The 15,533-nt window shown below is 44.5% G+C and overlaps 1 protein-coding gene across 1 annotated transcript in view; it reads left to right on the forward strand.

The window, feature by feature from the left end:
* LOC123766095 (uncharacterized) overlaps positions 1 to 15,533 on the forward strand; it is a 902,969-nt gene that overhangs the window by 576,062 nt on the left and 311,374 nt on the right. Inside the window, exons 36-37 of the mRNA XM_069321294.1 lie at positions 2,587 to 2,846; positions 10,042 to 10,177. Of these exons, the coding sequence (XP_069177395.1) occupies positions 2,587 to 2,846; positions 10,042 to 10,177 (396 nt within the window). The remainder of the gene's footprint in view (positions 1 to 2,586; positions 2,847 to 10,041; positions 10,178 to 15,533) is intronic.

The following is a 15,533-nucleotide window of genomic DNA, read 5'->3' on the forward strand; positions in this document are numbered from 1 at the left end:
ACACCTGTCATCGAAGAGAAGGGAAACGCCTTGGCAGCCTACAAAGCCTGCCCAAGTCAGCGCAACTTACAGATCCTTCGGGCCGTCTGCTGCAAAGTGCAGCAGAGCGCCAGGCGATGTGCCAACAACTATTGGCTCCAACTCTGCTCCCAGATACAGACTGCAGCGGATACAGGCAATGTAAGGGGAATGTATGACGGCATCAAGCAGGCCCTCGGCCCAATCCAGAGAAAGACCGCTCCTCTGAAATCTGCCACTGGCGAGGTGATTCAGGATCAGACACTGCAGCTGAAGCGCTGGGTCGAGCACTACTCTGAGCTATATGCCAAGGACAATGTGGTCACCGAAGATGCCCTGAGCGCCATTGAGTGTCTGCCTTTGTTAATGGAGCTCGACAGCAAACCGACCCTGGAAGAACTCAGCGATGCCCTAGACTCCCTTGCTTCTGGTAAAGCTCCTGGCAAAGATGGCATTCCTGCTGAGACCTTGAAGTGCTGCAGAGGTAGCCTGCTCATGGAGCTGCATGAAATTCTCTGCCTCTGCTGGGAAGAAGGAGAGGTGCCACAGGACATGAGGGATGCCAACATCGTCACGCTGTATAAGAATAAAGGTGACAGGGGCAACTGCAACAACTACCGTAGAATATCCCTCCTCAGTATTGTCGGAAAGCTGTTTGCTCGAGTCGCATTGAAGAGGCTCCAAGTACTTGCAGAGAGAGTCTATCCAGAATCACAATGCGGATTCAGAGCTGGCAGGTCCACCATCGACATGGTCTTTTCTCTCAGACAACTGCAGGAGAAATGCAGGGAACAGAAGCAGCCACTCTTCGTAGCCTTCATAGAGCTGACGAAGGCCTTCGACCTCGTCAGCAGGAATGGCCTGTTCAAGATCCTCCCCAAGATCGGATGCACACCCAGGCTCCTCAGCATCATCAGATCTTTCCATGAGAACATGAGGGGCACCGTGGTCTTTGATGGCCTAACATCAGACGCCTTTGACATCCAAAGTGGAGTAAAGTAGGGCTGCGTACTGGCTCCAACCCTATTCGGGATTTTCTTCGCAGTTATGCTGCGGCACGCCTTCGGATCTGTCAAGGAAGGTATTTACCTCCGGACCAGGTCGGATGGAAAGCTCTCTAACCTCGCCAGGCTGAGAGCCAAGACGAAGGTTCAGTTGAGGTGTCTGCACGACTTCCTTTTTGCCGACGATGCAGCAGTCACTGCCCACTCAGCTGAAGACCTCCAACGGCTCATAACCCGCTTCAGCGAGGCCTCTCAGGCTTTTGGACTCACCATCAGTCTGAAGAAAACACAAGTCATGGGACAAAGAGTGGACTCCCCACCAGACATCGGCATCTCTGATTCCAAACTGGAAGTCGTTCACGACTTCGTGTACCTGGACTCCACAATCTCTGACTATCTCTCTCTTGATACGGAGCTAAACAAACGCATCGGTAAGGCATCTACTACCATGTCCAGACTGACAAAGAGAGTGTGGGCCAACAATAGGCTAACTGAGTATACTAAGACTCAGGTTTACAGAGCCTGTGTCCTGAGCACTCTCCTTTATGGCAGTGAGTCTTGGACACTCCGCGGCCGTCACGAAAGACAGCTAAATGCCTACCATATGCGCTGCCTTCGACATCACCTGGCAGGACAAGGTGACAAACAACAACGTCTTGGGGAGAGCAAGAATCACCAGCATGTACACAATGCTGAAACAGAGACGAATGTGCTGGCTCGGGCACGTTGTGCAAATGGGCGACGGCAGGATCCCCAAGGATCTCCTGTACGGAGAGCTGATGCAGGGAAAGTGTCCAACAGGCAAGCCCCAGCTACGGTACAAAGACATATACAAGAGGGACCTGAAAGCCATGGACGTCGATCTTGCTATATGGGAGACACAGGCTGCAGACCGTTCAGCCTGAAGGCAGTCTGTTCAAAGAGGTCTCTCCAAGTTCGAGGAGTCACTTGCCAAGGAATCGGAGGCAAAGAGGCAGAGAAGGAAAGCTGGTAGCCAGGAAGACACCAGAATCGGACTTCGTTTGTGCTCGGTGTGGGATGGACTGCCACTCTCGGATTGGCCTCATCAGTCACACCAGACGCTGCACCAGGATTGACAACCAGGGCGCAACTCCATTGTCTCCCGAGACTGAAGGATGCCTAATATATATATATATATATATATATATATATATATATATATATATATATATATATATATATATATATATATATATATATATATATATGTACATATATATATATATATATATATATATATATATATATATATATATATATATATATATATATATATATATATATATATATATATATATATATATATATATATATATACATAACACTTTCCCATATGAGAGAATCGAACCATGGGCGAGCAGGTGCCAGGCATTAACCACTAGACCACCCTCAGATCGTTAAAAGGAAGGAAATTGGGGTGGGTTTTCCACCACGTAATCCCCCTCCCCCAACGACACCATAGGGAGGGCACCTGTACACATGTTTAGCCAATATCTAGTGTTTAAAATGTTCTCAATAATGAATTGTATTTTCATTCCAACAGCTGACAAGTAATCGCACGAAAATGTCCCTGAACCACTGGAGTACGGACGTCTCCCTCAACTGGGGAGAGAGAACCTTCACCTACCGCGATGAGGTGAGCTTCCCCAGCCTCACCAACTGGTTTGTGAAGATTGAGATCGACGCCCCGGCCTTAAACATGCAGGAGGTGAGGTTTGAGGTGGAAACTTCTGGTGAGGGAGGCGGAGAGCAGGCTGTTCAGGTGGTGTTCCAGGAGGAGAATGTCACTCTTCACAAAGCCAGGTATGTGATAACACACACTTATACTATTAGCTATACTATCAAGAGATACAATGTTGTATTTCTTTGGTATTTTTTGCGGTAAACATTCAATGTAATGGTGGGGATAGCAGTAGAAGCGTTTTGGTGTTCAAGTTCTGGTCGTGGGATATGTGTGCTAGCGTGGAGCTCAGAACACAGCTGCACATAGTTTCCACCTTTACCACCACCATCCACACATGTGGTACTCACCACCACGCACATATGTGGTACACACCACCACCTACACATGTGGTATGCACCACCACCCACACATGGAACTTGCCACCAGTAAAGAGGGTGGAGGATTAACGAAGAATGTTGATTTTGAGGGCAATCCTCACTAAGATGCCACCACTTTTAAGGGTAAAATTTGTCAGTTAACCTTGTCGCTAAGATGCAACCTGTTTTGGGGAAAAAATTTGTCCCCAAATATCCTCGCTGTATCACAAGTGTTAGGGTAAAAGTTCCAGAATCATCGCTTAACCGTTTTTTCGTACAATCATGTCAAGTCCATTTTCAGAGAATAGTTTTATTTAAAGTTTGTTAAAGAATTCTTGTGTAGAAAATATACACTCTATTCTAAACGCCGTCGAGAGTAAAGTTAAAGTCAGATGAAGTCTATTTTCAGAGAATATTTTGATTAATAGTTCTTCCAAGTAATTCCCAGTATCAGATGCTAGTTCATGACCCGGCTCTACACGTTCACTCTTATATCTTCGCTACTAATAGCCCAATTTTCACGGAATTTAGAACATTCACATTTTGAACATAACAAATAAGATGAAAATATTTACGGAGCTCCATCTCTTGTCCTTCCCTCTGGTTTACTTCTACAACTTCGTTATTAATAATCCCATTTCCCAGAAATTTAAAACCGTTGCTTTTCAGACGAAGTAAACGAGAGAAAATTAATTACCGAGCTCCGGCTCTTGGCCCCCGCCTTAGTTTACTCCTACAACTTCTTTACTAACAGTTCAATTTCCTCGAGCTTTAAAACCGTTGTATTTCAGACATAATAAGAAAAAAAAAATAGTTACAGAGTTTCAGCTCTAGTCCTCCGCCTTAGTTGTCTCTCGTAAATTCATTATTAACACCCCCATTTCTCTGAAATTTAAAACCGTTGCATTTCAGACGAAGTAAACGAGATAAAGTTAGTTACCGAGTTCCAGCTCCTGTCCCCCGCCTTAGTTTTCTTCAATAACCTCCTACTATCATCCCAATCTCCCCGAGATTTCAAGCCTAGTTATTTTGGACGTAGTAAATAAGATCAAAGCTGTTACCGAACTCCGGCTCCTGTCTCCTGCCTTAGTTTACTGTTACAACTTCGTTACTATTAGCCCAATATACACCGAATTTAAAACGGTCATATTTATGACGTATTAAAATACATAAAACAGTTACCGAGTTCCAGCTCTTGTCCCCCGCCTTAGTTACAGTACAAATTAAATAATTACCAAACTCCGGCTCGTGTCCTCCGCCCCTAGTATGCTTGTGCAACTTCGTCAATAACAGTCCACTCCCTGCGAAATTTAATACAGGTATATTTCAGACTTAATAAGAAAAGAAAAGTGTCACCATGTTTTAGTTCATGTCGCCCTTCTTAGTTCGCTCCTGTAAGTGTGTTATTAACAGTTCAATTTTCATAAGATATAAAGGGTAGGTTTTTCTTTCATTATAAAAATAAAAACAATTCAGTTTAAACTTCTCCTTCAATATTCGCCAAAACATAATTAAATCTGAACAAGTAAGATATCTCTCTAATGTCGACTTTATCAGAGTAAACACGAATCATGACCTTACCCTCAAGAAAACCTGTGTAAATAAACACTCTCCATGTATTGATAACCTGTCCTAACAGACCCTATCTCTCTCTCCCTCTCACTGTTTCCCTCACTTCTCCCCACTTGCTTTAGCTCCTCTCTCACCCTCCCTCTAACTCTCCGCCCCATATCTTCCCCCTCCGACCCCCTACTTTCCCCTCACACACTATCTGCCTTAAGCATGCTATGCCTCCTCCCTCTCCCCCCTTACTTTCTCCTAATCCCGCCGCAACTACCTCCCCTCTTAACCATCTCCGTAGTGCCCGGATGCTCTTTTATCTCCTTCCTCAACCCCCCTCCTACAGCCCCCGCACATTATCTACTCCCTCAACCCCCCCCCACCTTACCTACTCCCTCAACCCTCCAGCCCCCACACCTTACCTACTCCCTCAACCCCCCAGCCCCCACACCTTACCTACTCCCACAACCCCCCAGCCCCCACACCTTACCTACTCCCTCAACCCCCCAGCCCCCACACCTTACCTACTCCCTCAACCCCCCAGCCCCCACACCTTACCTACTCCCTCAACCCTCCAGCCCCCACACCTTACCTACTCCCACAACCCCCCAGCCCCCACACCTTACCTACTCCCACAACCCCCCAGCCTCCACACCTTACCTACTCCCTCAACCCCCCAGCCCCCACACCTTACCTACTCCCTCAACCCTCCAGCCCCCACACCTTACCTACTCCCACAACCCCCCAGCCCCCACACCTTACCTACTCCCACAACCCCCCAGCCCCCACACCTTACCTACTCACACAACCCCCCAGCCTCCACACCTTACCTACTCCCTCAACCCCCCAGCCCCCACACCTTACCTACTCCCACAACCCCCCAGCCTCCACACCTTACCTACTCCCTCAACCCCCCAGCCCCCACACCTTACCTACTCCCTCAACCCTCCAGCCCCCACACCTTACCTACTCCCTCAACCCCCCAGCCCCCACACCTTACCTACTCCCACAACCCCCCAGCCCCCACACCTTACCTACTCCCTCAACCCCCCAGCCCCCACACCTTACCTACTCCCTCAACCCCCCAGCCTCCACACCTTACCTACTCCCACAACCCCCCAGCCCCCACACCTTACCTACTCCCTCAACCCTCCAGCCCCCACACCTTACCTACTCCCACAACCCCCCAGCCCCCACACCTTACCTACTCCCTCAACCCCCCAGCCCCCACACCTTACCTACTCCCTCAACCCTCCAGCCCCCACACCTTACCTACTCCCACAACCCCCCAGCCCCCACACCTTACCTACTCCCTCAACCCTCCAGCCCCCACACCTTACCTACTCCCTCAACCCCCCAGCCCCCACACCTTACCTACTCCCACAACCCCCCAGCCCCCACACCTTACCTACTCCCTCAACCCCCCAGCCTCCACACCTTACCTACTCCCACAACCCCCCAGCCCCCACACCTTACCTACTCCCTCAACCCCCCAGCCCCCACACCTTACCTACTCCCACAACCCCCCAGCCCCCACACCTTACCTACTCCCTCAACCCCCCAGCCTCCACACCTTACCTACTCCCACAACCCCCCAGCCCCCACACCTTATCTACTCCCACAATCCCCCAGCCCCCGCACCTTATCTACTCCCTCACCCCTCCCCCCCCAGCCCCCACACCCTTAATATTTCTCCGTCACGCACTTATTTTCCAAGTTATTTTAATGTTCTATTCATATTTTCCCCATTATACATCTATCTCTATATTGTTATGCTTCTAACCTAGAAGCCATGGACTGTTCCATGAGGCCTAGTCTCATGGAACAGTCTCTTGTAAAAACTGCTATTTCCAATAATCTTCTTACCATATTTTATCATGACCCAAGTGTAAATGCACAATGTCTCTATACTCTTTGCATGTTCTCACATGTTCTCACAACTCTCTTTCTTACAAGATTTCTCCACTCTTTACACGATCTAACATGTTACCTGTCCATCTCAATATCCTTTGTTGCAAGTTTCATCCATCCTATATATGTTCTCTGTGTTCATCAATTTCCCTTACATGTTCTCTGCAAGTTCAATTCATGTTTCCCACAGGTTCTCTGGGTTCTATTCATATTCCTACATGTTCTCTGTTTGTTTCTTAAACCAAATGTACAATTGTACCTGCCATTCAGTAACTAGTTCATTGTTATGTATTATCAACCGCAATACTGTTTCCCAACAAATTTAGTGACAAATTATTTAGTTTGAAATTATTTGGATAAAAAATATTTAGTTATTTACAAATTATTTAGGTATTTACAAGTTTATTTAATTATTTACAAGTTTATTAATTTACAAAATTATTTATTACAAAGTATTTATTTAAGTTACAAATTATTTATTAAAAAGTATTTATTTAGTCATTCACCAAGTTTTATTTAAAAGAAAAAAACTATGACAATATATTTCTGTTTAACAAATTATTTCTTACTAACACTGTTTCTTGAAGTTTCTTGAACAAAACTACGCTTTATTCAGTAACAAATTTACTAAAACAATCTTTGCTAAACGTTTCATAACTAAAATCACTCTTAACTGAAAACAGTTAAGTGCAACATCTGTACATCATTTTCCCAACTAAAATAACTGTTCTTTCATTCGAAAAAATAGTCAAAGGAATCTTTCATCACTTTTCTCAACTAACATTATATTTCGCGGAGAAAGAAAAATAGTCAAAAGTAATTTTTTTCATAATATTTCTAAACTAAAGTTACTCTATAAGACTGGAGCATAGTTACTCTATGCTCCAATGATACACTCAGAGACATCAAGAATATTCTTCGAGACACCAAGGATACATTCATAGACTTCAAAGATAATCTCAAAGACTCCTAAGATAATATTAAAGATATCATAGATAATTTCAAAAACATCAAGGTTATTCTCAGAGACATCAAGCCAAACCACTTGGGCTGGACAGTAGAGCGACGATCTCGCTTCATGCAGGTCGGCGTTCAATCCCCGACCGTCCACAAGTAGTTGGGCACCATTCCTTTTCTCCGTCCCATTCCAAATCCTTATCCTGACCCCTTCCCAGTGCTATATAGTCGTAATAGCTTGGCGCTTTTCCCCTGATAGTTCCCTTCAGAAACATCAAGGATATTCTCTAAGACATTTTCACTCATTAAAGAAACGTTCTAAGGCCTCAAAGGATACTTATCAAACATTTTTATATAACAAGGCTTTCAAAAACATCTTCTCACATTCAAGGACACTTTCCAGGATGCCAAGATATTTTTTTCATAACACATCTTAATTAAAATGCATCTTTCAATAGTAAAGGGGTAACTTTTTGAAGCTATATGTAAACTATAGTTTGTTTTAAACTTACTAAGACTCGTCTTTATTTAGTCACAATCAACTTCTAGTAATATTTGAAACTATTCATGTACAAATTTTCGTAACATTTGTAACATTTCATATTTACATATGTTAGATTAGGCAAAAGTTTTTCTCTTTTATATATATTATTAAGATTTTTTTTTACCAAAGACATTTCTTATAATGTTACTCGTTTATACAATTAATTTTTGTAACTTCGTATTATATTTCTGACAAAGCTTTCCGGCAAATTAATACAGAGGTACTAAGACTAGTATTTTAATAGGATTTAATATGTTTCACATCTCTGTTAATAATAATTACTCTCTCACAACACTGTTCTTTAAGTTTTAGTTCAACTTTTCGTAACAAACGTCCATTTATGTTCATTATTTTTTCTGTTTAAAATATTTTCTCTTATCCACTTTATCTTAAACTATTTTCTGAACAACATTACATTATCCTGCCTGACGTAACTTACGTAACTTATCAAACTTAAGTAACATAACTTATTTAAAGCAACTTATTATTCTCTCTGGAAAATCAACTCTTCATTTATTTTTTATTTACCCAGACAACTCTTTAACACTTACAGTTACAAACATGAATTTTAATATCACATTCGCAGACATACTTAGACGTACATAAATACCCATGACACATACATTTTTACATAAATTGCATAAATACTTACACAAAAAATGTCAGTCTCAACTACACATACATTTACATTTACAAAATTTTATACAACTTTCACTAATGCTCATTTCTTAATTTTACTTGTACATACAAATTTTCTTAACTTTTTACAATTTCTATTGTACATAAAAATTCTTTACAAACTTATACAAATGCTTACAATTACACTCACAAATTTAAACAAACTAACACAAATACTCAGTTCACTAACTTACACAAACAAACACAGACTTGCACACACACAAATACTCTCAGTTCATTAACTTTATTTAAGCACTTTCTCAAACTTTCACAAGTTCTCTTGTATATACAAACTCTCTCTCAAACTTATGCAAATTATATAAACTTAGTCAAACATGCAAATACATTCATGTACTATTACAGATCACATGCACTCTGGGACATACTAACACAATTCCCACAAAGACATAGTTACTTAAGAAACTCTTACACAAATAATAATAATTTCAGAACATTACACAAAACGCCTATTTTCTTCATTTCATGCGATATTGTTAAAGATCTGGTGTTTAGGCAATTTCAAGGGATATTGTTAAAGATGGGTATTAAATCATTTCAAGGGTTATTTGTTAGAGATGGGGGTATTTAGTATTTTCCAGGGATTTTGTTAGAGATCGGGTGTTTAAGCATTATCAATAGATTTGTTAAAAATATGGTAAATTTATTGATTTAAATGACACGTTCATTTAAAGGGACATTTGTTAGAGACGGGGAATTTAAGCATTTTCAGAGGATTTTGTTATATATATGGGTGTTTATGCATTTCAAGGGATATTAATTAAAGATTGGGTGCTCAAGCATTTAAAGGATATTTATGAGAGATGTATGTTTTAAGCATTTTGTACATTTTTAATTAAAATTCATCAAGTCTCTCAGAAGTTGAATAACTTCTCACATTTCATATAAGTATTAGATGTAAAGATTTTGTTTAGTCCGCATTTGTTATTTGTTTTTAACATAACCTCTTTCAGATCTTTGTGTATTTATTATGTTTGATGATACGATATAATTTGATAATGATTTGATATCATTTGATATAACAGTGGTCGTTGTCCAGTAATACTACACGTTATGACCACACTGGTCGTTCCCCACGACACTTGACCAGTAACACTGCACGTTATGACCACACTGGTCGTTCCCCACGACACTTGACCAGTAACACTGCATGTTATGACCACACTGGTCGTTCCTCGTAGCAAAGTGCCTCACACCGGCCAAAATAACTAATACTTTATTATGTTGCAAAAATTAATGATCATTTTGTGAAGCAGAAATGTTAATATTGTGATATTTGTGGTTGTTGAGGTTGGTGTTCTTCAAGTACGACTCCGTGGAGGAGACGGCGTGGCGAGCGGGCGCCAAGGACCTCGTCCTCGCCTCTAAGGTCTACAGGGACCTCCTCATCTCCCACACCATAAGTCTTCCTCGCGGTGGCTTAGAGGTACATCTTGCGAAACATTTTCATCTCTTTAGTTCCTTATTTAACATATATGACATGTTTATTGATGATTTTGCCGTATGATTTCTGACCATTATCCATTCATGCGACGTAATTAGGACGTTGTGTGAGCTGTTGTTATGACATCATTAACACATTTCATCAGGTTAACTGTTTCATTCCTAACCAATTTTGACGATCAATTGAAAAATGGTGGGATTCTTAAAACACATCAAAATGGAACACTAAATTAAGTTTTGGTGGAATAATATGGTACATCATTGCCCTAGAAAAGTCCTAACAATGATAGTTTAACACCATATAATTTGATAGAGCATAAATAAGACGTTTGATGTAGACGTTTTTAGTAGACCAGTCAGTCGATCTGTTCACCGAGACTCTTCACGGCCTAGTCAAGAAACACTTGACGACGGTATAATGGACGAATGCTGTTGCTTGTGACAGGAAGATGATGCACGGGATGAGGAAAACCGCCTTCCAGGAGGAAAGAAAATAAAATATGGTAGCACACGCCACCTGAAGGGGGGGGGGAGGGAAAACATGTGTGTGTACTCCACGCACTTGAGGAAAGGGAGGCAGGAACAGAAGTGTTTGTGCAGCACCACGCCACCCTCCTGCAGGCCACACATACTATCCTGACTCACGAGGCCACACACCTCAGAGTGGAGCCTCCACTTGCTTCACCCGCCACACCCTTTTCAGCCTGTTGCCGGCGTGAAGGGACTTAGTGGGCGGCTGCCGGGGTGTGATGCTCATTAGGACGCCTTTTGCTTGGTCCTTTTGAAGCCTTATGCTCCTGTTGCTGTCCTCTCTAATTTTGCAAGCATATTTCCTCTTCCTGTAGTTTCGTTATCCTTCCCCACCACTTCTCCTTTCAGACTGTTCCCTTCCTGCCGACTTTTTGCCATTCCTGAATGTTCTTTCCGATGACTTGTTTTGACGCCGCGTGTTTGGGGAGACACTCTCTCACCCGTAGAACTGTGGTACCCGACGTTGTTGAGCGAGGGGGACGCTTTTATTGTCACACTTTGCCTTCATTGCTGAGCCCGATCTCGACGGACTGACGGCTCTTAAGGTGACGATTGCAGGGTGTATATCGATGATGCATCCCTGAGGGGGGGGGGCTGTCTTGTCGGGTGTCCTGTCCTCTAATTGTTGCTCCATTGTGGGTATGATAGCTTATCATAGCTTTTTTTTTCTTCGTTAATATACATTTTTCTGACCCCTCCTTTAAGTTCTCAGACTCGTGGGGTGGGCGACCAGGCCCCCAAGTCGAGTCGGACTGTGCTGGAAGGCCGGGCTCTGTAGCCCCCGCTACATTGAGCCCCTGACTATACTACTTCTCAGACTCTCCCGATTACCTCTCTCTGCTCCACTCCCACCTTTGTGGCAGGGTAGAGCCCCAAGCCCCCAGTGGTGACCTCCTCATCACCTGGAGTGGCTCTGTCTCTCGTCATCACAACTGCACCTTTTACCCTCTCTCTTACTGGGGGTGCACGGCACCGTCACCTCCGTACTCGCACGATTCCTTCCCAATCACCTCCTTTCCAGGCTTTGTTTGGCCCTGCTACATGGACTTAATATTTTGATCATAGTCCTGTTGACCCTACTCGTCCTGATGATTTATTTCTCCACAAACACTTTGTTGATTCGGTGGATACGTTTGTGACCTTTAGCCCCACCTGTACTGATACCCGTGTTGTTGCAGCACCCTTCTCGGGAAGTGGCTGCCCGCTTACCTTCGTTTTCCTGCCTTTGGGAAACCCCTCTTAGGGTCTCCAAAAATGCGCAGTTGATTGCCAGCATTGGCACAATTGTTCTCCTGCACCATGTTGCGACTATTGACAGGGGAACTGAAAGATTGCCACGAGTATATTAAGTATATCCTGGAGGCCCAAGGCCATTCTGTCCACCAGGTGGATCTTCACTCGACCGCCTCGTGGTCCTCTTCGGCAGCCTCTTCGTTGTGAAGGTCACTTTTGATAGTAGGTCCCTTCCCTCTTCCATCATTCTTGCTGGGCCAGATGCTCTGTTAAGGAGTACATATCCTCTCCTCGCCTCTGCAGCAGGTGCTGGAGATATGGGCATGGACCCTTCAGGCGCACAAGTGAGGTGTCTCCATGCCCCTTGTATGGAGCCACGGGTAATTCTAAGACAGAGTGCTCCTCTTCCCAAACTCTCTGCATCAATTGCGTTGATGCTCACCCTGCCTTCTCCCGCGCATGTGTGCACTACATATTTTAGGAAGACATCCTCAATTTGAAACATCGCGATCGTTTATCTTTTCCTGAGGCAAGACACCAGGTTCCCAATCTTTCTCTGGTATGTCTTATGCTGGTGTGTTGCGTTCCACTTCTCCTCGCCCTCTCCCACTTTTTCAGTTTCACAACCGTTTCGAGGTCATGGACCCCGTAACCACCACCTCGTCTGCTCCCTTGCATTCTGAACCAGAGGGTCTTAATCCTGCTTCTCCGTCTGGTGTTTCCTTCCTTCCTTTCCAGTCTTCGTTTTCTCCTGTGCCCTCTTTCCCTTCTCGCCCCACTCCTTTTTCTTAGCCTTCCCCTCTATCTCTTGGCCCTCCTCACCGCCTGTCTGTTTGGGCAATTGTCCTTCCTCCTCCCAGCGTTCTTCATGTTGACAGTTCTCGTTCTCCTTCTCCTGTTGAGACTGTAGAGACTGTCACCCAGTACATTGCTGATGGTACGCCTGTCTCTCTACACCAGACACATAAGCCTGGCTCCTCTCATTCTTCTTCCCTGGCGAGTAAGAAGGCATCGCTATATTCCACGCCATCCGCCTCCGATACTATCCTGCATCCACTCCCATTTCAGTGACAAGGGTCACCTTTACCTGCTATGAAGGTTTCCTTGGTCCTTGATCCTCTCTTGGATTCTGCCCTTGCTCCGTGCCCTTACCTGTTTCTGTCCTTTCTGCCCCGATTCCCTTGATCGCCCCTCTCCGCTGCCTCCTCTTGCTGCAGACTCTGTCAGTTCGCCTTTGGTCCGTCCTCCCGCTCTCTTGCCTCCATTATCTTTTCTATCTTTACCTATGCCTCATCACCTTGATTTCACTGATCCTGGTCCTAATCTTCCTTAATCTACTGTGTTCTTCTTTGCCTTTGTTTCTCCCTTGTTATTGCTGTTTCTATTCTCTCTTTTTTGTCTGTTCTTCAATGGAATATTCGCGGTTTTTTATGCCAACTTCCAGGAACTTTAACTTCTGATCAAGCAGTTTTCACCGCTTGTGTTTGTCTCCAGGAGCCGATGCTTAGGGCTCTTCCTGGTCGCTTCCGTGTTTATTCCTTTCTCTCTCTTTCCCTCAGCTCTTGCTGAGGCCCATAACTGAACTGTTCGCTTGAAACGGGTAGATGTTCCCTTTGTACCCCTACTTTTTCAGTCGCACATTCAGTGTTCTGCAGCCCGTATCTTTGTGAGTAAATGGTATACAGTCTGTTCCATTTATCTCCCCCCAAATGTCCCACTTTCTCTTCCTGAATTTAAGCACATGTTGGACTCCTTACCAGAGCCGGTGCTCCTTTTGGGTGATTTTAACTGTCGGCGTATGCCCTCTGGGGTGATGTTCTGACGAACACCCGAGGCCGCCTTCTTGAACCATTTGTTCTCTCTTCTTCTCTGTCTCTTCTGAATTCTGGTGAACCCACTCATGTGGACTCCCGCACTCACACCCTCTCCTGTCTTGATCTTTCTCTCTACTCATCTTCTCTTTATTTAGACTTCACTTGGGGGGTTCTTGATGACCTCCATAACATTTTCCCATCCTTGTCTCCTCTTTTCCCGCTCTCCTCTCCGATCTCTCTGAACTGCATCTGTCCCATTGGTCTCACGAGATATGTCTGCAGACTCTTTGAGCGTATGGTCACTGTCCCTCCGCTGTGGTTCTTTGAAAGCTATCACCTTCTCTCCCCTTCTCAATTTGCCTTTCGTAAGTATCGTAGCACGACTGATGTTCTCATGAACTTGGAAGTATATATTCGTACTGCCTTTGCTGCGAAGACCTCCGTTGTTGCTGTCTGTTGAACCTGGAAAAGGCGCATAACACCACCTGGAGATACAATATTCTGTCCCAATTCCGTTCATTTGTCCTTTGTGGTAATCTCCTTCTCTTCCACCAGAGCTTCGTCTCTCGTCATTCCTTTAGAGTGATGCTTGGTACCGCTCCCTCTGCCTCTATTCGTCAATATGAAGATGTGTCCCAAGGTAGTGTTCCAAACTGAATTAAACAATCAAGGGAAAGCGCCAAAGCCATTACGACTATATAGCACTGGGAAGGGGTCAGGATAAGGATTTGGGATGAGACGGGGGGGAGAGGGGGAGGGAATGAATGATGCCCAACCACTTGGACAGTCGGGGATTGAACGCCGCCCTGCATGACGCAAGACTGTCGCTCTACCGTCCAGCCCAAGTGGTAGTGTTCAGTGTTCACAACTCTTTTCCTGGTTGCCCTCAATGGTCTTCTTTCCTCCCTTCCCTCTAACATTTTCTCCGCTCTTTATGTTGACGATCTTACCCTCTGCTGTCAAGGTGATGACTCGCCTTTCCTCCAACGGCGGCTTCAACTTGCGATTGATGCCGTGTCGTCCAGGGCCACCAATCATGGCTTCAAGGTCTCTACAGCTAAGACTTGTGCTATGACCTTTTCTCAGAAGCAATTTGATCTTCGACCCCCCTCTGTCGCTCTATGTTAATCCTCTTTTGTAAAAAGATTCTGCTAAACTTCTGGGGTTAATATTTGACACTCGTTTTCTTGGTCGCCCTCTATCTCATACCTCCGTGTTGAATGTTCTAAGGCCCTTAACTTACTTAATTTCTCGTACCATAGTTCGTGGAGAGCTTATAGGCACACGCTCCTCTCTTTACTTCCTCTCTCTCTTGTGCTGTCCAAATTCGATTATTGCTGTCCTGCTTACTCGTCTGCCTCTCCATCCACCCTTCGTCGTATTGATGATCTTCACCATTCTGGGTTATGCCTCAGCTCAGCGCCTTTCGTTCGAACCCCTACCACAAAGCCTGTATGTTGAAACTGCGTCCTGTCTCTACAGGATCGCCGTGATCGCCACTGACTTCGCTATTTTGCGCGGGCTCTACGACACTTTCACTCATGCTTATGTCGTACTTTAACCATTAACCCTCATGTGGGCTCTTTTCCCTTTCAATTTTTTCCCCTTTCTATACAGTTGAAGGGATGACAAGGTTATCTCTCGGTTCGTGTTTCCAATGTTTCTTCTCGTGTCGTGCCGTCCTTGCCACCATGGAGGGGTCCCCTTTCCTAAGTTTTTGTAGAACCTTGACCCACATAACTAAAGCTTTTACTCCTCCTA

The sequence above is a fragment of the Procambarus clarkii genome, chromosome 9, assembly GCF_040958095.1.
Source record: "Procambarus clarkii isolate CNS0578487 chromosome 9, FALCON_Pclarkii_2.0, whole genome shotgun sequence".
In the NCBI taxonomy this organism is placed as follows: domain Eukaryota; kingdom Metazoa; phylum Arthropoda; class Malacostraca; order Decapoda; family Cambaridae; genus Procambarus; species Procambarus clarkii.